General features: G+C 37.4%; 3 protein-coding genes across 5 annotated transcripts in view; 2 read left to right on the forward strand and 1 right to left on the reverse strand.

Annotated features, from left to right (window-relative positions):
* Positions 1-165: 165 nt before the first annotated feature.
* LOC122718754 (GPI transamidase component PIG-T) lies at positions 166-2,620 on the reverse strand. Its single transcript, XM_043944068.1, has 8 exons — positions 2,455-2,620; positions 2,169-2,346; positions 1,838-2,069; positions 1,598-1,765; positions 1,232-1,529; positions 994-1,146; positions 633-879; positions 166-491 (listed from the first exon to the last, which is right to left on the reverse strand). The coding sequence occupies exons 1-8, from the start codon at positions 2,618-2,620 to the stop codon at positions 236-238; spliced, it is 1,698 nt and encodes a 565-aa protein (XP_043800003.1). The 3' UTR covers positions 166-235.
* Positions 2,621-3,701: 1,081 nt separating this feature from the next.
* On the forward strand, positions 3,702-5,122 carry LOC122719065 (BLOC-1-related complex subunit 6). Of its 2 annotated transcripts, none has more exons than XM_043944599.1 (4): positions 3,702-3,874; positions 3,980-4,507; positions 4,590-4,750; positions 4,851-5,121. In XM_043944599.1, the coding sequence occupies exons 1-4, from the start codon at positions 3,785-3,787 to the stop codon at positions 4,900-4,902; spliced, it is 831 nt and encodes a 276-aa protein (XP_043800534.1). In that variant the 5' UTR covers positions 3,702-3,784; the 3' UTR covers positions 4,903-5,121. The 2 variants fall into 2 exon arrangements, with proteins under 2 accessions (XP_043800534.1, XP_043800542.1); XM_043944607.1 differs by having other exon boundaries at positions 3,740-3,879; positions 4,851-5,122.
* Positions 5,123-5,884: 762 nt separating this feature from the next.
* LOC122717670 (PDZ domain-containing RING finger protein 4) overlaps positions 5,885-23,083 on the forward strand; it is a 28,014-nt gene continuing 10,815 nt past the window's right edge. The window contains exon 1 of one of the 2 annotated variants that reach the window (XM_043941951.1): positions 5,885-6,029. Coding sequence is in view for 1 of the 2 variants with exons in the window: in XM_043941942.1 (XP_043797877.1) it covers positions 8,997-9,017 (21 nt within the window). In the remaining variant the exon portion in view is untranslated. Of the gene's footprint in view, positions 6,030-7,854; positions 9,018-23,083 lie in introns of those variants that run through there. The other variant, XM_043941942.1, reaches the window with a different exon arrangement.

A 23,083-nucleotide genomic window follows, 5' to 3' on the forward strand; every position in this document is an offset into this window, starting at 1 on the left:
TTTTTTTTTTTTTTTTTTTTTTTTTTTTTTTTTTTTTTTTTTTTTTTTTTTTTTTTTTTTAGTTGATTTTGTTTCTATATTTTATTGAAATATAAAATGATCGTATTTATATTTTATTATTTTTTTAAATTTTTCTTTAATAACAATTTTTATCTTAATAAAAAAAATCATATATATATATTTTCATATATATATGTGTGTGTGTAAAACCAAATTTCAATAAATTACACTATTTTTATTCTTGCTTTTTCTTTGGTTTAACAATTTTTTTAATTAAAAATGAAAACAGTTTCTCCTTCCAATCCATTTCAACATGTTTTAAAACTAATCTTTTAGTTGAAATGTTATGGAGTGGTCCAAAGGCCATGGCAACTGCTGTACAAGCTAAACAAATTACATTGTACGGCATACTAAAATCAGGTGTAGGCAGGCTAATTAATAAAGATTCAGTTCTCAATTGTACTATATATCCTTCTCTTGAAGCGTTAAAACTGAAAATTTAAGTGCATCTTTAGCAAATATTGAATATTGAATATTATATATATATATTATATATATAATATATATATATATATATATATATATATGTTGTGTCATGCTGTATTATTGATCAATATAGCCAATTTTTTAACCTTGACGTTATAGTACTTCCATCGAGCGGTAATGCACTATAATTCCTCGCGATCGGAAGTAATGCAGTGATTATAGCGGGACCCATATAAAATCCATGATTAGCATCCGGTGGATATTCTTGCCATTTAAGAAAAGAATATTCCATTTCTATAGAAAATTTAGTTACCGATTGCGGTGGTAAACGTAAAATTAATTCTAAATGGTAAGGACTTTTCCTTTCCTTCCCTGGCAGATAACGTTGTGCCACTATATATAAGATTTCCACAAATCAAAACAATAAAGAATATCTCGCCGAAACGAAAAAGAACAAATTATTAAAAATAAATCACTGCCTATAATAATATGAATACAACTACTCACATGGTATAATATTTTTTGTTCCACAAGTTATTGTGACAGAATGTAAATATACTGGCAAATACCATGGAATACTTTCTAATAAAATAATGTCGAGTGTTCGCCAGTAATTATTGTAAATTTTTGTTACTAAACTACCTCTTTCTTGTCCATATCCTACATGAAAAAATTTCTTTTGTTTTTTTTTCCTTGTATATATTTTCTTTCATATGTCTATTATAATTTTATTATTTATACAAACCAATGACGTATCTATTTGCAAACAAAATTGAAGGATAATTTAAACCAGCTGTGTGAGTAGTATTATATAGAACTCCAATATTAAATATTCCTTTTGTGGAATGTGATCTTATATCATAAACTGCAATTTCATTTAATTGTCCTCCTCGAAGACTAATGATTTTTGCACTTGGTGGAGGTACTAATACATAAACTTGATTTGTACCATTACTAGATATGTCAATATATACATTGCTTAATGTAGCAAGAGGGCATGCTCCTCTAATACCTATTCCAAAAAATTTTCGAATTGACCAGTCCTATAGAAAGATTCAAATAAGTACTAGAAATTTCTTATGATTTGATATGAGAAATTTATGAATTTTACCTGTGATGTATCTGTTACAGTATCATATATCAATGAAACAGATTGACGTAACTCTAATGATGTTTTAGTACAGATCATGTTAGAGCATATAATTCGAAAATGTATTCCAATGGAATGATAATTTGTATTATGAATATAAGCAGAATTTAATAAGGTTGCCAAACCTTTCTATTAAAATATTATACATATAAGTTATCTAAATATTGGTTATACAAAATATATAAATATAAGATTACATACCTTAGAATTACATGGCAATAGTTTCTTAAATGGAGTTAAATTTTCAGTACAAACTATTTCTCTTGGTAATGATGAATAGCGTAAATGACTAGAATTGATACTATGTTCTACTACACCTGTAGGTCGGAATGTAAATTCTGGAGAAATACTATTTGCAGGATTAACAAAATTCAAGGAAGCACAAAATAAACCAGCTAAAGCATTTGTTAAACCTTCCCATTCCATATCAACACTGACAAAAATATAAAATAATATTAACGTTAATATTATTTACATAATTTTTAAATTAATAATATAAATTTTATATGTTAATTTTGAAGTGATATTTTACTTGGTGACATCTTTGTGAAACCATGTAAATATTTCAGCACCGGGACCAGCATCATGATAAGGATATCCCCATTTTTGATAATTCCATAAACCTTTGGTTAATGTAAGATGTAATTCATCTACATTATGACGACTTATAATTTCACCAAGGCCTCTTGGAAATAAATGAGAATGTTGAACTGAAATATAAATTTGTAGTTAGTAGAAAGATAATGAAAAATAAATATTTTATAAATATTTTATTATTAAATAATTTTTTCTAAAATATGCTATATATTATAACTTACATGTCTTTATGTTTTTTGTAGTTTCCCATACCGTAGTAAATTGAAAATATGCATAGACATAATTATTTGATAATGGTTTTAACATTAATTCTTCATCAAAAAAGTCATTTTCACAAAATATGAATTTTATAAATATGACAAAGATAAAAAATAATATTTTAATCATATTGCGTGAGAACTGAATATTTTTAATATAAATATTTATCACTACTATTGTAAAGTAAATTTTAATTCAATTTCCTTATTATTATGAGAAACAATAAAGATTCGAATTAATAAAAATTATACGTTTTTTAATACATTATATGAATCCGTGTTTAATTCACCACGATTATCGGCGAATATTGATGAATAGAATATAAATATGAAATAATACGTCATATTACATTATTTCAAATATTGCTAAATCTCTTTCAAATTATTTACTACTTTGTTAATAAACAATATAAAAGTTCATCATTTACAAATAACAACAAATAATATATAGTTACAAAACTAACCAAAAAATACATTCAATAAATTTGTATCAACGGATAATGTCACAGAAAAGTATAACTATAGACTTATAACTCAATATGTATATGCGTATGTATATATTTCTTTTATATCTTGAAGATTTTCAGATTTTATTATAGTTAAACATATATAAACATATATAATATTTGAAAATTGTACAACTTTCACGTAACAGTTTTATTATTAAACGAGAGAAAATAAAATAAACAAAATTAATTTCAATAAAAAAAAAGTTTCTTAAAGACTGAGCTTTAATTTATATGTATTTGATCTATAAAATTTATGCATTTAAAATAATAATATCTAATTAATTTATTATTTTTTAAAATAAATATAAAAATATATATACATATAATAAAATATATTATAAATATAAAAATATATTATAAAATATATTGAATCAATTAAAAAAAAATGAATATCCATGTATTAAAAGTTATATAGATTAAAATTTTTATTTATTATTTACGTATATATATATTTAAAGCTTATTTGTTTATTAGCCTATTTAGGCTACAATTATTAGTTTAATATGTTAATAAAAACAATTGAAGTAAGAGTTATAACAAAAATTCAATAATTAAAGATTTATAACTATATAAATATATAGTACATATAGTATATATGTGATATATATTCATGATTTACTAAGGCGCATACACAACATTAGAAATCTAATGAAAATTCTCCTTACGAATCAATAATTGTGAATTTGTGTTTATCTGTTTTGTTTAATCATCGTGATACAAATGAAAGAAGATACATTCGTATCATTTAGTAAAAACGTGTGAAAAATATTAATTGTTTGTTAAATATGGAATCGGAAGAAGGAGAAACATATCCAAAACAAGGAACGACAATACGTAGCGAGAAAAATACAACTATCGACTATGATGAAGACAGAGTAAGGTTAGACTTAATAAATCGTGTGTAAGAACAGTATTTGTATTTGCAAAATACAATTAATTACAAAGGATTATATTAAGGGAATTGATTATAATCATTTCAGTTACACGAGATGACAGCCTCCTATTCGGAAATATCATTCGATTCACAATCATCACCACCTGTTTCTGAACTAAGATCATTGATCGATTCTCCGGATATTGATGGAAAAAAGTTTTTGGAAGAAAGCTTAGATAAAATGAATGGAATTGGTACTAGACCAGATCAATTGAACTTAAGAAATAGAGAGTCTAGTCCAATTGAAGATGAAGATATAGATCCTCCAAGTTATCATAAAGCCATGGGATATTTGCAACTTGAGGGAACAGTGATGCAAGATGGCGATATGGTATTATTTGTTGCAGAAGATTTAGAAAACAAAATTAAATTGTCCAGTCCCGTGACAAAAAAAGGAGAAACTCCATCATTTCCTGGTTCTCGAAGTTCTACACCTTGTTTATATAGACAAGCTCTAACACCTCAGGTGCCTCTTCTTGATCATAATGTTTTAAATGAATTAGAGATGGAAGCAAGAAAAGTGGCTACATCCGTTGATGCATTAACAGAAAATTTGGCAGCTATTTTGCATAGTGTAATCTTTTGCGTCTATTTATTCTTTTTCATCTTTCTCTCATTAAATTTTTAAAATATTTTATAATTAAAATTACTTTTAGGCTTCCGCACTCACGGTAGGTTGTTTAGAAACATATAGGGATGCAGTTTGTAAAACGTGCGATGCGGTGGATCATAATATTAAATCGATGTATCAATTAATGGCAAAATGTGAAGAATTATCAAAATCAATGGGACCTGTATATAAATTAGCGGAAAAAATGTAAGTATCGAAATATTTAATTTTACACATATATATTTCTCCACACTTCATTTCTTGTAATTCATATTAACATTTTCTTTTCTTTTTTCTGAATTTTTAGCAAAGAAATGAAAAGAATGTTGGAACTGTTTGAAAGTGCTATGAACTTATAATTTAGATATATATATTTTATTAAAGTTTTTTTTTTCCTATTCCAATTTATTGGATTATCCTGAAAATTTGAAAATTGTATCAATTTCTTAATTATTCAATATTAAAGAATATAATTTTGGAAATTCATCATTTCTTTCTTTTAAGTAAGTATTATTATGTTGAAACATATTATTGCACAAATATAGAAATCTTATATAATAATCTTTGATATAAATAAAAAACGATATATTTGTTCTTTTTAATCTAATTATCATTTTGAATATCAGTATCAATGATATAACTCATTTTATTTAATTTTTATCTATAAATATAATTAACGTAAATCATAATTAAACGAATATTTTCTAATAATCTTTTCATTACAGTGATTTAGATTTTTTATATACATATATTTCCCTAAAAGATTAAAAAAATGGATTTTTTAGAATCTGATATAAATAAAAATTTATTATGTGTTATGTAACTGTTCCTATTTTTGAAAGAAAAATATTAAATCTCAACGATACGTTATCATCTTTCTAGTTAATAGAACGAGAAAGTTAGAAGAACACTATCATAACAGTTATTATTATTCAAATGTATATGCTTAAATTAAATATTAGCGTTTTATTAACAAATTTCTTGAATGTATCTTTTTTAACCTTTGAACAATTACTTATTAGATACTTAAGATACTTAATATACATAAACATTATACAACTATGATTTATATATTATTTTTTACAATTATCCGAAAAATCAATATATAATCGTATTCTTTTTTTTTTTTTTTTCATGCATGGTCGGTGAATATTCCTTCATTTTCATTTTCAATGTGACGAATAAAGTTTACCAATACACGTTATATTTTGTATCTTTTCTATTCTGAAATGATACAATGTAAAGAGTAATTCGCCGAGGTTCAATGATGATCTATTATAAATCAAAGCTGTAAATAACATTATCAAAAAGCGACAGAGGTAAATGCGTCGCGACGCATGTCTCATTTAATGTATTCGGCCGACGTAATTATTAAAGACAGTATGATTTTAAACCGGCTTGAAAAAAAGAGCGGTGATCCCATCCGGACAAACACCTCGTTAATTTATTCTCCTGGCCCGACATCCATTGAGATGGCGGATAGCAGGTATGTGTATGAATCATCCCTCGTGTGTATATATTACATTCTACAAACATGCTCATACATTCGCGCTTTTGCACGTTCTGAATTCCCGTCGATGAACACTGATTCTTCCTCTCCTTCTTCTCTCACAATCTCTTTCCCCTTTACACATTTGTGTACGACTTCAATGGAAAAGGATACGTTCTTTAGATTTTAAATAAAATGTTTGAATTACTAATATTTTTCGATGCTATTACGTGCCTTTGTTTATCAGTCAATTTACCAGTTTAATTATTAATTTATCAATCAAAAAAATGCAACATTATCGATACATTTCGATGTTTTTCGAAAAGGAAAAAGAAGAAAAAAAAAGATTCAAATCGTATACTTTTCGTCAAAAAAGAGATACAATTTCGTTGCACAGATTGCGCGATCGAATTTTGAAAAAAAAAACTCACTTTATTTATTTTTACATCGAAGAAGTACTCTTTGTCTTTGAAATATGTAAATGATTTAAATTGCGTGATCGGATAGCAATCAAAAGAGTGAAAATAAAAAAGACGAACAGAAAATGTGAAAGACACAAAAGAAAAAAAAAATGAAGAAGAAAGGATGAAAAGAAAAAGGAAAAATGTTTGGCAGATCACAGACCGTCTAATTAAAAGGCTCGCCGTCACGCAGAATCTTTTTTCTTTAATTTCAGCTAGAGCAGGTAGCGGTAAAATCTCAGGAAACTAATATCTTTCTCTTTTCTTTACTCCTGCTTTAACTATATATTCTCGTACACATATCTATGAACATTCGTTCCTGATTGCTTGATAATGAATTGAGAGTATTCTTTTTCTAAACATTGTTTTTTGCAAGAATTAAAATGAAAAAAAAACGAATGAATATCTATATCTATGTATATATAATACATATATAATACATAATGTATATATAATACATAATATATATTGAAGATGCTTGCATATAAGTATATCTATAAACATGCCATGTATAAAATAATAGAAAAATATAAATTTTTCGATAATCACACGATAATAAATTTCGTGATATTTGCATCTATCTACGCAATTTGTTTAGTATGATTATTTTTTTCAAATTTTTTTTTTTTAGAAAATAGCTTTTCTTATTGTACATTTTACGCGTGCTATTATATTTATTTTCTATCATACAAATCGAAATATTTGATTATTCGTTCAATGCATTATTTTTAGAAAAGCATATCGAGTCTCTCATAAAAAATACCTTACTCCGTAGAAGACAAAGTTTAAAGAACCTTCAAGAACTGGCCAATTAAATTGCGATTCGCAAATTAACTTTGGTAATTATGAGTGCTTCTAGAGAGCAGTGCGGTGAGGAAGGGTTGGTGGAGAGTTGGGATTACAAACGAGACGGCGGGCTTGGCAACTTTTCAGTCGCTTTTTATACAACTTTTCTTGTTAAGATCGTGATTATGAATTTTCTATTTGATCACCCTTCACAAGCACTTATGACATATTTATTTTCACGATTGATCGCGTTTATGAAAACTATGTGCAAATTTGCGATTAACTAAAATGCGACAAGATCCTAGAGAAATATGAAAAAGAAGGAAAATATATAGAATGCGTACACAAAACTATAAAATATAATATTTTCAACATTTAATTATATAAATGAATAAATTGATAAAAGTTATATGTATATAAAAGTAAATATATAAAAGTAATAATATATAATTATATATATAATTATAATATATAATATAATAAATAATTATATAAAAGTAAAGTTAGAAGTAACATAAAAGTAAAAAAGAATTGCGAAATTTTATTTATATTTACGTGCGTATATTTGAAAATGCATGAAATGTACATATTTAGATAAAAACATATCATTATACAAAATGTGAATCATGACAATAGATTGTAAGAGAATGTGTCACTTGTGTTATCACATTGCAAGCGTTGCAACCGGTAGTTTTGGATAATCAGCATTTGTAATGTAACTCTCTTTTAGTTTTGTGTCATTCGATCGTCTCCACGAATCGAGGCATCTCGTTCCATTCCATTCCATTCCGTTCCGTTCAATCCCGTCGCGTCTGTTTCTCTTGAAACCATTTCTCTCCTTTCCTCTCAACTCCATTTCGTTACGCTCTGTTCCATACCACTCTACTCCACTCCTCTCCTCTGCAAGCCGTTCAACTCCCTCTAACAGTTGCAACCAGTGTGACTATGGTTTCCGACGGTCGGTCGCTCATCCTTTTGCCTGTCTCGATCTAACGCGATGAAAACTATTCTTCGTCTCTCTTACGCTTTCTTCATCCCTTCTCCGTCGCGATAATATAGCTCGATCTCGTTCTGTCGCACACGCGAGACACACCTCCCACTCGTAGCGCGCGACTGGCGTTGTATTCAGTCGACGTCGAGCCGGCACGCGTGTTGGCTGAATATTTTTCTCGCGTGTTCCCGAGGTTGCGCCGTTTACCTTCTTTCACCTCGCCTCGCCTTGCCTTGCCTTGCCTTGCCTCGTCGTGCCGCGTCTCGTCTCGTCTCGCTTTACCTCTCCTCGCCTCTCTTCTTTTTTTTTTCTCGCGTCCAGTTGTGAGTTCCGGAGAGTCTCTTTGTCAACGAGTAAATGCGAAAGTTGCGTTCAAAACGAGTAACCGCTCTGTTCGCTTTTGTGCCGTGAAACCGCAATGAGGCGTGCAGCAACGATGCTGGATCATTGGAGTGAGGACGATCTAACCGCCTCGTGTCGTGTGTGACCGCCAAGTCTTCGTCGTTTCGAACAAGTGGAAAGAAATGTCGAGTGGAAGGTTTACCAGCGTAATTGCTTTCGTTCGATATCTTTCACTTCTTTCTTCGAGTTTCTCGTATCACTGTAACACGCGACTGAAACAAACACGTTTTAATTAATCTTAACTTCGACGTTAATCTGCCATCAGTTTTTCATCATAAAACATAATCAACTCGTGTTTCACCATTAGCTCCGGTCTTCTGAAACATGGATTTCGTAATTTTAAAGGTAAATAATTTTCTTTGATTTTTATTCACTCTCACTCTTTATGTCTTAATGCGTTCAATTTCAAAAGTCATGGCCATTCCATTTTATACATTGTACGTTTTAAAATGTTGCACTTCGTCTAAAAGCAATTTTATATATATTGTATTGTATTGTATTGTACAAATAGTATCTTCGAAATTATTATATAAATTTTACAAAAAATATCGTTCAAAATAAGAAATCATCAAAATATTCAGAAATTGTTGAATGCAAAAATTTTTCACCGAATCAAAACATAACAATCATAAATTTTCATAAGTAAATGTGATTTGCTATGAATAAGATAAAGAAATTATAAATTTAAGAGTCTATTAACTATCGCGTTTAATTTTTAATCAGAATGATTTTCATGATTTGTCACCAATTATGAGAATTAATCGTTATTAAATCTCATTCCGTTATTTTTTTCTGAAGTAAATTGGCACGTGGAAAATGAATGCTTTTTCTTATATACGTATACTTATATATATATGAAATTTTATATATCTAAAGAATAATTATTTTTTTAAGAAAAATTTATAAAACTAGTATTCTATACTCTTTGTCTAACAGCTTTGTCATTTTTCTAAATTATGATCAATTGTAAATCCTTGGACGAAATGTACGAATAGAGACATTTGAATTTCTTAACACATTCGCGTTAGATAAATATAACGAAATACGACGATAAAGAAATTTCTACGAAACATAGTGGTCCGAAGTATGCGTTTATCAACGTTGGTCGGTTATCGAAAAAACTGGCCCTGTTGTACTACACATTTGTACATGTTTCGTTTAATTTTAGCATTCACGATGCGATCTAGGGGATGGCGTATTCCTTCTCTTCTTTCTTTTGTCCTTTGGATCTTTCGTTCCTTTCTGTTACGCAGAATATCGAATGGTCTAAGTTAGAAGCATTTCGATACGAAAAAAATTTTCTTTAATTGGAAAATCATTCAAAGAGAAATTTACTGAAGAATAAAATGGTAAACGATGTTGATAAAAGAAATAAAAAATTGTTTCTTATGCGATAAATAATAAAAATAGAATAAAAGATTTGAGCGCGATTAAATGAATTATACGCGAATGATTATGCGTGAATTTCATCAGAATAGAATATAAGTTACAATTGATGCGATTGTGTTTGCGTCGAAGTGACAAAGAGGATCCGTTTAAATCGGTAAGCGTGAAATAACGACTGGGGAATGGTTCGCAGTGTCACAAAAATTACTGTGCGTTTTCGATTTTGCACGAATTGATGAAAAAAGTAAAAGATGAAACTGAACGTTAAGCGTTAAGATAAAAATGTTAAGAAATAAAAATGTTTGAGAAAACGAATAAGACACACGGGAGTGCATTTGTTTCTTTGGCATATTCATCGACGGGACACGATACGATATAAATTTTTTTCTAGACATAACGAGCTTTTTATTCTTTGATCAATGATGAAGTATTGATAACATCGCTACCACTTTACCTATCGTTAAACACGCGTCGCCTTTGCTCGACAAAGCAGGAACTTAAGTTGCACTCTCTGAACTCTCTAACGTATCTATACGTATACATAGATTTAATTAGCGAAGGAAACCTGCGTGTCGCGCTTTAATATCGGAGCTTAATTTAAATGCATATCGTGCGACATGATGCAACACGCTTCTCTCTGCTTTGCTTGGTCGGAAGAGTAGATGGATTATTATCATAGACGAAAATAGCCTTTCTGATGGATGGCGTAAAAGGGAGAAAAGGACGTTGTTTTTTTCTTTCGATATCTGGAGATATTTATAAATTTCACTTAACCTTTCTCGACATAATCGAAAATGAAAAATGGATGAAACGCAATTCTCTAATTTAATTTAAAATTTATATAAAATAAAAAATACGTTGTTTCTCGTTTTTTCAATTTTGCAAGAGTTTTTTTCTTTCGTTGATTCGAACGCATTTGCGAACTAACTCGATTAATATTCAAAGTACGATTTATATTCTCTTTATGAGATCATCTCATACGGTACGAAGCAATTACGAGAGTTTATTTGCTCGGGGTTTTCAAGATAAAGTAATCGGTGTTTTGGTGGAGAGAAGAATAGAGGAATCACGTTTACGAGAGAACGTAGATCTTGCGGTAAAATGGTGTCACGATACTCGTAAGATTTCCAATTTAATTTGTTGGTTTTGTAACGATACGATTGCATGGATGAAACGTATTCGTTATAATGCATCGAAGAGAAGAGGAGAAGATGAAATCGCAAAAATTACTCGATAACTGGGAACGGTTGGAAATATTAAAATTTTTTTTTTTTCCTCGTACTCGAGATAATTGCCATTTGCGCCAATAAAGTCGGAATCTCGCCAGTTTCTCGTACCTACTATACCTACTTCTCTTGCTCGTCACCGTTGTTTTCCCCCTTTTCCCTTTCTTCACCCTACCGTCGAACCCCCCACTCTCTTCTCACTTCTTGCTTTCGTTCGTTCGTTCGTTCGTTACATGTTCGCTTGGTATGTACATTTCATGTGCGTTCCTAGGCCTTTTCTTTTCGATCTCTTTTTCTTCCTTCCTCTTTTTCTCTACTGTCCGTGCGATATATCGTTCGATTTTATCTAACCACAACGAGAAATTTTACGATTATCGGTTAACGACCTTCTCTTTCCCTTTAGCTGTCTGCTAGAGATATTAAAAATAAAATTATAAAAGGATTTCTTTAATTCTCTATAATCGAGGACACGAATGTGGATAGAAGATATACACTTGCATAGCATATAAATACATACTATATTTATCTACTATAATCATACTATATTTATCATTACTATATTTATCATATTTAATTTCGATTATCGATAAAGATATTTAAATGAAAAACAGCGTGTCTGGTGGCGTTGTATCGAGGATTCGTATCAAAAAGAGATAAAATAGAGAATGCAGCGAAATCCATAAAATCATTGCCGTTGATCGCGTATTCACCTTTTTCATTTTGCAGCTTTTTCGTAATACCTACTGTTTACACCGCGACATAGAAACATAGTCGTTACTCGATAAATTGATACAGAATACAGTTTAATCGCACGTGTATTTTTATCGATCAATAAATCGAACACTCGTACGATGCGTTTTGGCACCGTAATAACACCGTTACCACCATATAAGTTCGTCGGGACATTTTAATTAAACGATCGCCAGTAACAGCGACAATACCATTGTCACCATCAACCGACCGTAGTTCTCAACCACGAGTATTAATCGCGTTAATTTTACAATCGTCGATAAATATTCTCTAGTTAAAAAAATTTTACTTAACACGTTCGAATATTTTTTTCTCTCTCGCGTCGCGTCGATCGACGAAGAAAAATAGGAAGTTAAAATAGAAAAGATCGAAATAAATTGGGTTTTTCGTTGACAAAACTTTGTCAACGAAAGGATGTCTTTATTCCAAACCGTTCGTTACCGAGAACACAGTATAGCGTCGATTTTCGTTTTGCTTCTCGGATTACGCGGACACTCCCCGAAAAGTGGACTTGGCGCTGCAGCTGGCAAAACTGAAACGGAAAGAGTGAAAAGTGACGAGAGTGGAACGATATCAGCATCAGGGAAATACATAAAAGGGAAACTTTTCAACCGAAAGAACGTATCGTGTGACCGTAAATGTGTGTGTGTGCGCGCGCGCGCGCGCGTCTACATATACAGTACGTGTATACGTATATATTTAAGTCTGCCTGGTGGTCGCTATTTTCTCGCATCTCGTATTTCATCCACTCTCCACCGCATCGTGTACAACTTTTCTTACCAAGCATCGTGTTTTCCAATTCCCAAAGATCAATGCGCGTGAACCCGTTCCTACGAACAATGCAAAATATCCATCGCATGCTAATGTTTTCACCGTTCACACCTCCTATCTATCCTTTCCTTTCTATCATCGCACCCTCCTCCTCCATTTTTCTCTTCCCTTTACCGTTCCGTTAATCGATGATACAACGGATACAACGGATCACAATCGGATATTTCGTGGAAAAAATTTTTTATCTTTTCAATCTTGTTCCCCATTGAATTTTTCCCCATTCGATTTTATCATAACGCTAACAGCCAACAAAAAGGTAAAATTGGCAAGTAAAATGAAAATTAATTATAAAGTTTAAACATAATACTTACGTGAGATATACTCTTGTAACTCGTGTAACTCTTGTTCCCCGTGCTTACTCGTTTCCACCATTTTTCATGGCAAGATTCAAACTTCTCGTTTAGATTCGAATCGATCACTTTTCTCGAGTTTCTCGAGTTTCTGGTCGGTCAGTCATCGTTAAGCGGTTATCGATCTTGGGAGAAATCGTGTTCGGTGTTTATCGAAAGTGGGTTCGTCGTGGCTGGAGCTCGTTAGCGTGCTAAAACTCGTTTAGTAGCGTGATAATAATGCGTGTCGAGCAGCGTAAAAAAAAAAAAAAAAAAGAAAAAAGATGGTAGATGGAACAAAAGAAAAGAGGGAAAAAAGCGAAGCAAGGAGGGAGGGGAATTTGGGATGTACGTAGTTTCGTGAATCGAATCTACTCGATTCGATTTAACGATCGTTTTAACGTCGTTCCGTTCATCGACGATCCGTGAGATCTCGAGAAACGCGTTTAAAAATATGAAACGAAAGTCGAAAATTGGAAGTTGCAAAAATGTGAAAAAAATCTTCTTCGAATTCGTTAGTTTTTTTTTCTTCTTTTTCACGTGGAAAAGCGTGTGATCCGTGGAACGAAATAGGTCGAGAAGGAAAGAGGGATGGAGAAGGGTGGGGGAAGGTGGAGAGAAGGAGATAACAAACGTTGTAAGTGGTAGAATGGAATCGTTTGCGCGCGCAGATGCATTTATCGTCTTTATTACGAGCGTTGGGAATCACGAGTAGGTAGGCGGTTATTCAGTAACTATATTCGACCACGAAATCATTAAATAAAGTGGGCTTAACGAATGCACAAGTGTATAATCGTTGCGCCTCCCGCGCTACATTTGCACGCGTTTCCTCGTTTATTTCCCTCCGCGTCACACCAGCAGCATCGAATCCCGCCAAATTAATTTTGTCGAGCATCTCTACCTTCCATTATCGCGTACATTCCCACGGAACTAGAGAACACGCGAACGAGCAAGAGAAACTGCAGGAAGCTATTCCCCGAGCCATTTTCAGTCCTTGATTATATCGTGCATCGACGAGTCCTCGCCCTTCTTTCGCTCGTCCCCGTTTTCTCCTCTTTGACTCTTTTTTTTTTTTTTTTATATCCTTTTTTCTTTTCTTCTTCGATTTTTTTTTTTTCCACGGTTTCGGCGAAAATCGAAAAGCGAGATTTCACGAGAAACCATCTATCTATCTTACGCGCGTAAAGTTGTCGTAAATGTCAAATATGCGACGATGCATTAATTCTGTTGATAAAATCTAGACGTAGGATACGTAGGGAAGGATGCGTGGAAAGCTGTCGCCCTCGATGAATATTCAGAGGCGTGGATGCGTCGATGGTGGATGCATCGGCTCGTCCTTTCGAATATTCAGTGGCCGCATAGCTCCGTTTCGCTTCTTCGCTTCGACCCCGAATACCCCCGTCTAGATATTTCGTTTCGTTTCGGAAACTACACGTATCATCCAATTTTTGACGAGTGTTTAACGCTCGTATCCCAGCTCTAATTGGCCCGAAGATGCAAGTATATACCTGTCGTAATATCGTAATGCGTTTCGTTCTAGTTTTCTCCTTTTTACAAATAGCCACGAAAAAACGAAACGTACGTACGGGAGTCTTGGTTGGTGAAACGCGTCAGAGATTATTAGAAAATTTCGGAAGGTATAGAATCCGCGAAAGGAACAGAATAGAACGGCACGATTCGTTCGATGCGTATCGACGTTTCGAATATGCCCCGTCGCCGTTTCAAACTTGGAAAGTACTTACTCGGCCATTGGAGGATATATAATTAATTTACTTGTATATATATATATATATATATATATATATATATATATAGTCAGTTTACGAGTTACTTTCTGTAATTTCTCGTCAACGCGTATTCTCGACGCCAATAATACGCTACTCGTATAACGAGTTTCCAAGTAAGGAGCACAGGAGTTACAACGTTTTCGAACGAAGGAAGGAACGAACGAGCAGATGAAACAACGAGACGGGCGCGTAGTTTTCGATCACGTGAACCAAGAAGTGAATCAATTAGGAAGCGACGATTCAATTTATCCTACTTCCCAACCCTGGTAGCGAGAGAAGCCGAGAGATGGTGAGATATACACGCGAAAAGCTGGGTATACGTGGGTGTATATATACTCGTGAGAAGTACGGCTCGAGTAGAGTAGAGGCATGGTAACTGGCCGCTGGTTGACGTTGAATGCGGTGCATTCATCGAGAGAGAGAGAAGGTTCCGCGGAGATGAACGGAGAAAAAAAACGGGAAGATAGCATCGCCGTTTGAAACGGTTTAAAAAGGAAGCGAGAAACCGACACATCGTTTTCTGCCCTTCTTCCACGCGAGATCGTGTTCGATATCTTTGATGTTCCCGTAATAAATTATAATCCGAAATAATCCGAATTTCTTCTCGATTCAACGCTCTCCCTTTCTTCCTCTTCCATCATATAATACCTATTATCGATCGATTATACGTTACGCGCGATTCGCACAATAGGCAATTAGAGATAAATTGAAAGCATTGCGGTTTGCTCGTGTCGACGCTTCGTCGAGAAGGGAATTTTTTTCCGATGGAAGGAAAGAGAAAGAGAGAGAAAAAAAACTCATCGCGAGCATCGAATAAAACACGTGAGAATGATCAGAGTTTTGCGGTTTGGGCGGGAGGAGTGGGGGCATGCGACGAAGAGCGAAAGAGGGGAAAAAACAAGGGGGGGTGAAATTGGGCGAACGGAGGACACGGAGCGGAGTTGGGGGACTCGGTTCGAATTAAACGAATAGCAGGTCGACGCGTTGCCAGACGCGAGCGACGTTCGATCGTTCGAACGGGTAATTCGCTCGCTGTCGATCAAACGATGATGCATCGCTGCGCCCATCGGTAGCGGGGAATCGATCGATGGCGTTACACCGTCCTTTTCCATCCATTCGATTCCAACCATCCGACGGATGTAAGAAGAACGGAATGTCGTCGAACGCGTCCGACCGTATTGTGTTCGCTCGAAACGGGCTGAACGAAGGTTTACCTCTTATCGCTTCGTTCGACATTCGGTTCAAAAAATACGATATCCCGTTGACCGTGTAATTATTCACGTTCGAAAGCAAGCCTCTTGTTTTTCCACGTTCCATCGCGTACGATGAATCGTTCGTTTATTCGTTTCACACCATCGATCTCGATCGCGATCTTTGGATTTAGCCTCGCTCTTTCACCGCTCTTTCTCGTTTTTCAAATTTTCGTCCGGATTAGCTTTCGATCCTTCGCTCGAGGCGAAAAGAGAGGAAGAATCCATCGTTGCTCGCGTAGATTGTACCGTGGATTGTAGATGCGTGCCAAACAAATTTCCTTCCACAAATTGCTTTGTAATTACCTATATATACGTAGATGTCCGCATATATCGATTCTGCGTCGATTCTCTCCGCGTACGTTTTCGTCATCGAGAGAAAATATTCATTCGTTCGATCCATCGGCTACATCTTTATTTCTCTTTCCATTCTCGATTTCTTCGAGCATCGCTCATTCAAATTACGTTATCCCCGTATTTTTCTTCTAATCCTCCGTTACCTGCGCAATGTCGAGAGAAGAAGGGAGGAAAGCGAAAAGCGTAGGAGAAGTACAAGGCCGTATTCTTCGAATCGAATCGAATGGAATAGAATCGTGTCGCGTTTCGTGGATGGAGAGGAAGAAAAGGAGAGCGTACGCGTTTCTCAGCGAGGGTGGAAAATACGCGAAAGAGCATCGAGGTCGTTGTATTCCCGGTAGAAAGGAGGGAGCTCTTTTCGCTAAGTCGAACAATCGCGACGCCCTTTCCAACGTAACCGGGACAACGCGCGAACATTTCTTTCCCGCGAACGAAAGAAAGATGGCTCGTTTAGAAGTAAGAATTTAAGAAAAGAAAGAAAAATGCATCTCTGCGTTTCATCCGCGTTTAAAACGCGGGCAACGAGGGAGGAGCATACGGGTATTTCGAATCTCGGTCAACTTTTCTTTTTTTCTTTTTTCACCTTGCTCTCTCCTCGAAAAAATTCGTTTCGATTCGATCGCGAAAGAAACGCGCGGCGCTCTCTCTCTCTCTCTTTCTCGAGAGGAAGAGAGAAAACGCGTATCCACACTCGATACAGAGAGAAGGGGAAGATGAAAAGAGATAGAAAGTGGAACGTATTCCGACGATGGTTGCCTCCATTGTCCATCGTAAGCGAAAAAATCAGGGCCTCCCTTTTTTCGTTCGCTCGTTCGTTCGTTCATTCGTATTCGTTTCTCGTTGCTTCTTTCTCCCATCCCGATTTCGCGTTCTCTCGCTCTCTCGAGCGTTTCTCGTTCATTTTTTTTTTCTTTTCTTTTCCCTTCTTTTTTTTTTCTTTTTTCTTTCTCTTTTTTTTTTTTTTTCTTCATTTATCTTCCAGTTTGTTCGACGTTGTCAAGGCTGGTGACAGAAGGCAAGACCGACGCCAAGACCAACGGCAACGCCATCCCCTAAACACGGATGACTCGATCTCCCGTTCTCATTTCCATTCCCGGTATTTCTCTCACTGACCCGTTCGATATTTTTCTTCCGCCTTGGAGCTACGACTTTGGAGGAAAGACACGGCGTGGAGCAGTTTTCAATTACTGTTGCACTCGGTGCCAGGCGTGATATGCACGCAAACCGTGTCGCTAGGCGATGACCGACGGCGATGATGGAGGGAAACGAATGGGATGGATTCTCGAAACGCGTGCCTTACGATATATGGGTTACTGCGAACACAATCATCCCCGAAAGCTTCCACGCTGATTTGCGTTCTCGATATTACTTCGCCCGAATCGGAAATTCCCCCCCCCCCCCCCCCAACTCCGTGTTCCATTTCCGTTCTTTTTCATCATCTCCAAGAATCCAAGAATCGGTATTGGTATTTTCCGGATCGAATCTACGCGTTCCACGGATCGATTCCCCTCCCTTTTTCTCTCTCGTCGAGAAAAAGAGAGAGAGAGAGAGAAAAAGAAAAATCCGATCACCTTAACCTTTCCTTCCGTTTATTACCCCGCGCAAATATCTATCTTCGTTTTCTCGATGCACTTCCCGCCGTTCCACGACCACGCGTCCGCCACGAGAGCGTCAATTTTTTCCCGATAAATAAATTTGCCATCAATTCGCGTCGCTTGTTGGAAAAACGTTCGTGGAAAAATACATGGGATGAACAAACGCGTGATAAAAAGAAAGAAAGAAAGAAAGAAAGAAAGAAAGAAAGAAAAAAGAAAAAACGTTAAATCGCGTTCAAGGTACGCGTGTTTATCGGAATTCCATTTACGCGTGGCGGAATAGCAGCGTCGTCTGTCGTTCGAACGGCGAAGTAGAGGGAGGGGCGAACGAAATCGTGACTGGGGGAAACGCAATTGAGCGAGTTTGGTCGCGTATTAAAAGCTAATTTCCCCCCTCCCCTCCACTCCATTGGGTGTACTTTCGGTTAGATATTTTCCATCCGTGCCGTCGGTATTCGATTCTTGTCCAGTATTGGCGATACGTATTGTTCGCTCGATACGAATCCGCGTCTATTGACGTTGTCGTTTGTCGAACGCTCTCTCTCTCTCTTTCTTTCTCTTTCTTTCTCTCTCCGCGCCTTCCTTCTTTTTTTCGTTTGCCCTCCTCTTTTATGACATCACGGCCTTTCCTCCTCTCTCCTCTCCACTCCTCTGTTCCGTAGCTGGCGAGCCGGTGTCGCTACCCATTCCTCACCCGTCGTCTATTTCTCTTTTTCTCTCTCCCTCTTTCCCCCTCCCGTTGTAACGCGGCACCGAGCGCATCTTTATTAGAATTTTATTGGATCGCTGCGACCGCTTTCATTAAGCTGGATGTAGCTAATTGAGTCGAGGCTTTACTTCCGTTACTCCCTTTTTCTCAGTGTCCCGCGAGCCAACTCTGGCCGACATAGGTCGATACGAATCTCGTTGCGGGGTACGGCGCTTCGTCGGGGACAACTGCCTGCAACTCGAACGTCTACGTTTCCACCACCGTCGCGCCGTAGTCGACGCCGTCGCCGTTTCGATTCCATTCTATTTCCTTCTTATCCCGTCTCTCGTACACCAACGACAACACCCCTCTCGGTTCTTTTTATCTTCTTTCCTCCTTTTCCTTCTCCTCCTTTTCTCTCGTTGCACCACGTCCTCGTTGCAAGGCCGTTTAACCTTGGGAGAAGATGAACGCTGGCACGCCCTTTGCGCGATCCTTCTTTCTTTCTTTCTTTCTTTTTCTTTTTTTTTCTTTTTCAATCGTTGTAGATAGATGTGGCGCAAAGGAAGATCGATCGGTTCGAAAGATCGGATCGGGGGAAGCGTAAAAACGGTTCTCGACGATTCGAGTGCACGATGCAACGTGTGTGTACCGATGCGCCTACTCGAGTTGTTGAAACTTCTCTATCTCGTGAAAGATAGCGATAATAGGTAGCGGAGGAGAAGAGCCCGGCCCTTCTCTCTCTCTCTCTCTCTCTCTCTCGCTCTCTCTAGCTCGCTCGGGTAAGATCTTCGTATACGAATCTAACGATTTCCTTGAAAATCGATCGGCAAATATTGGCTCGGCTGTTATCGCTCTCGCCGTGCTTCCTACGAGGGGGCAATTTCTTCGAAATTGCGAATCGCGTCGAGAAAGATGTACGTAAGTAAGTACGTAAGTAAGTACGTATCTCTATCTATCTCGACCCTTGAGAGAGAGAATCTCTAAACGGAGATTCGATCTTTTTTTTTTTCTTTCCTTTCTCTTTTTCCTTTTTTTCCATTCCGAAACGGTGGTTTGTTCGGATGATGGATAGGGGGACGCGCGCGGGGAGGGGGAAAGGAAAAAAAGTTGAAAGAAAGCGGCGAAGAAGATCGTGGCGGTGAACGCGGATAAAACCGATCGTAAATTATTCCGCGCGTTTAGGGGGTTAAGCGACTCGCGTCCCTTTCAGCCACTACCAGTCTTTCGTTCCTTTTTTTTTTTTTTTTTTTTTNTTTTTTTTTTTTTTTTTCGACGGGGAGCCCATCCCCGATATACCGTCCTTCTCCAACCGTTCCATGCCAAACGCGAGTCGAAGGAATAAACGGAGGGTAGAAATCGCGCTCGCCACCATCGCTATCCTTTTTTCTCTTCTTCTTCTTCTTCTTCTTCTTCTTCTTCTTCTCGTCGATTTTAAAATCTCGCGATCGCCATAACGCGCTTTTTTTTCCACTCCTTCCTTCCTTCTTCTCTCTCTCTTTCTATCGCTCTCGAGGCATATATGTAATGGCGTTCCTGTCCTTTTCCTCGAACGATTATATCCCTCCTAGGTGGATCTCCTTTTTCAGTACTCGTACGTGGCAATGTCCAGTAGTGGAATATGCGCATTTGTTGATTTTTATTTATGGTTCGAGAGTTTGGGAAAGTAGCACCTCGTTTTTTCTCCGTCGGGAAATGGGATGGAAAAACGTGTGTGTACCGATGTCGAAGAAGTTTGGGGGGGGAGGGAGAAGGATGCGGGGTATATCTTGGCGCGTAAAATCTTTCGCGTTCCTCCCCACGCGTCTTATCTCGCTATAATCGAACCGCGAATAGTTGCAGCACCGAATCGAGAATTTTCCGTTTCCGCACGGGTAATCTCGAAGATAAAGGAGAGAGAGAGAGAGAGAGAAGGTGGTGGACGTGGGTGGGGAGGATTTATTCGTTCGGGCGTAGGATAGGGTCAATGTCGTCATCCGTGCACCGTGGGGTCCGTGGCTACGTTTCATTCAATCGCGCGATCCAATCTCAATCCCGATCTCGATCCGGGAATTCCACTCTCTGAAACTCGCTTTGACGTCCCTGTTCCTCCCCTTCCTCCCCTTTTTTTTATCCTCTCTCGGAGAAGGATCCAACTTTTTCCTTCCTCCTCTCCTCCTTCTCCTCTTTCTTCTTCTCCTTCTTCTTCTTCTTCTTCTTCTTTTCTTCTTCTTCTTCTTATTTTTCTTCTTCTTCTTCTTCTTCTTCTTCTTCTTCTTCCTCTTCTTCTTGTTCTTCTTCTTATTTTTCTTCTTCTTCTTCTTCTTCTTCTTCTTCTTCTTCTTCTTCTTCTTCCTCTTCTTCTTGTTCTTGTTCTTCTTCTTCTTCTTTTTTTCTTCTTCTTCTTCTTCTTTTTTTCTTCTTCTTCTTCTTCTTTTTCTTCTTCTTCTTACCCTGACGGAAATTTCTTCACTTTTTCCGAAATGGTGGCCGCGTTGTTCGTTTTTCGGGGAAGGGGGAGGGGGGAAGGCGCGTCTGGGCGTCGATAAACCGGAAAAAATACCTCGTTGATTCGCACCCTCGGCGAGCGGAAAGGAGGGGAGGGGGGATAAAAAGACGAAGTTGGTCGGGGAGTGGATAACGTTTCTCGGAGCGGCGTTCGTTAATCGCGGCAATGCGGTGGCGTTAATTGCTCGAAGAATCGTTATTCGACCACCGTTCGCGCCGATCGATCGAATCTCTCTCTCTCTCTCTCTCTCTCTCTCAGCTCTTTCTCAGGAGGGAGAGAGAGGGGATTCCCGACGAGAGGCTAAGAATTCGCGAATTCGCACGCGTTTGCATCCGCGCGAAGAGAAGGTGTTTGGGGAGAGGAGAAGACTCTAGACTCTCTCCTCCTCCTCCTCCTCCTCCTGCTCGAGTGTGCCGGCCGATTGAAAGAGTTGGCTCGAGTGGAAAGGTGGTTTCGCGCGTACACGTTGAAACGTGGTCGCCTCTGGGTCTCCGCTCGTGGTGATGACGGTTTAGATCCCTGGAGCGTGATAATATTGTGTGTCGAAGCCAGTATTTGCCGAGGGGGTAACCGCCACGAATCCGAACAAACTTGCTCCTCCTCCTCCTCCTCCTTCTTCTTCTTCTTTTCGAAGCCAACTCGTCGTCTCTCGCGTCCAAAGAAATCCCACGCCCCTTTTCATCTCGTTCCTCCACTTTCTCTCTCTCCCCTTCCCTTCCCTTCCTCCAATTTCGAATTCGCGTTAAATTCGATCGATCGAGATCTACGTGATCCCGAGATGGGTATCCGGGATCGAAGTGGAAAACTCGAGCGATTAACCCTGGAATTTTAAAGGGGGGAGGCAAGGAGGGGATCTGTGTTATCGATCGATCCTTTCCGCACAGCCGACAACACACACGGACGGCCGGTTTTTCATCGCGCGTAGGCAAACAGTTGCTTTGTTTTTTCCGCTCATTAGCGAGGCCGAGAAGGGGTTTTTCATCGACCAAGGGTTTAATCTCAAGATTCCACGTAGCGAAGCGATACGTCCGCTTACGTATGGTGGAGCAAAGCCCTCGATACCGCGCCACAATACCGCAACCGCGTAATGAACCACGCGAGGTATTCGAGTCGCGAGAACCGGTAATTGCGAGAGGCTGGAATGGAGGGGGGGGGGCGGAGGAAGGGAAGCGTTTGTTATACCGCCCGCCCCGCTCGTTCTCCGCTCTCCTACCGAATAATACCGAATAAATCGTAAATCGTTTTTTCCCGCGCGAGAGGAGGGGGGGGGGAGGAGGAACGGCGACCTCCCGTTTCGTCGTAGTCGCGACGAGAAAGTGTGATTAACGGGGGACGAGAATCGTGAGAAGACAAAAGTCGGACGAAAGCGATCGTCGGTCGGGAGAAATCTGGTGATCCGGAGGGGGGGGGGCGTGGACGAAGAAGAAGAAGAAGAAGAAGAAGAAGAAGAAGGACGCGACGAAAGCTCCGCCGGTGAAATTCTCGCATGGGCGAGCATTCCAGCTGGGAACGCTCGAATTTCTGCTCGTCGACGTCGTTTACGTGTCGACGATTACCTTCCGCGCTCGCTCGATCGAGGAATCCTCCTCCGGAGCGTGAAAACCGAGGGATTACCGGTTACTACCGTGGTGGAACGAGTTAACCGGATATCGTTTGCCTCTCCACTCGTCGTTAAACTCGTCGATAACTTTGGGCGCGAGTGAATCTCGGAATAAAGAAAAAAA

Source organism: Apis laboriosa, unplaced genomic scaffold, assembly GCF_014066325.1.
Source record: "Apis laboriosa isolate Shangri-la unplaced genomic scaffold, ASM1406632v1 scaffold11_cov152, whole genome shotgun sequence".
NCBI classification, from domain to species: Eukaryota; Metazoa; Arthropoda; class Insecta; order Hymenoptera; family Apidae; genus Apis; species Apis laboriosa.

Excerpts from the sequence above, each read along its gene's own strand:
- LOC122719065 (XM_043944599.1), top strand. The coding sequence starts at position 3,785 with ATGGAATCGGAAGAAGGAGAAACATATCCAAAACAAGGAACGACAATA. Across the intron at positions 3,875-3,979 it reads TCGACTATGATGAAGACAGA|TTACACGAGATGACAGCCTC; the intron begins GTAAGGTTAGAC and ends TAATCATTTCAG. Across the intron at positions 4,508-4,589 it reads TGGCAGCTATTTTGCATAGT|GCTTCCGCACTCACGGTAGG; the intron begins GTAATCTTTTGC and ends AATTACTTTTAG.
- LOC122718754 (XM_043944068.1), bottom strand. The coding sequence starts at position 2,620 with ATGATTAAAATATTATTTTTTATCTTTGTCATATTTATAAAATTCATA. Across the intron at positions 1,766-1,837 it reads TATTGCCATGTAATTCTAAG|AAAGGTTTGGCAACCTTATT; the intron begins GTATGTAATCTT and ends ATATTTTAATAG. Across the intron at positions 880-993 it reads AACAAAAAATATTATACCAT|TGGCACAACGTTATCTGCCA; the intron begins GTGAGTAGTTGT and ends TCTTATATATAG.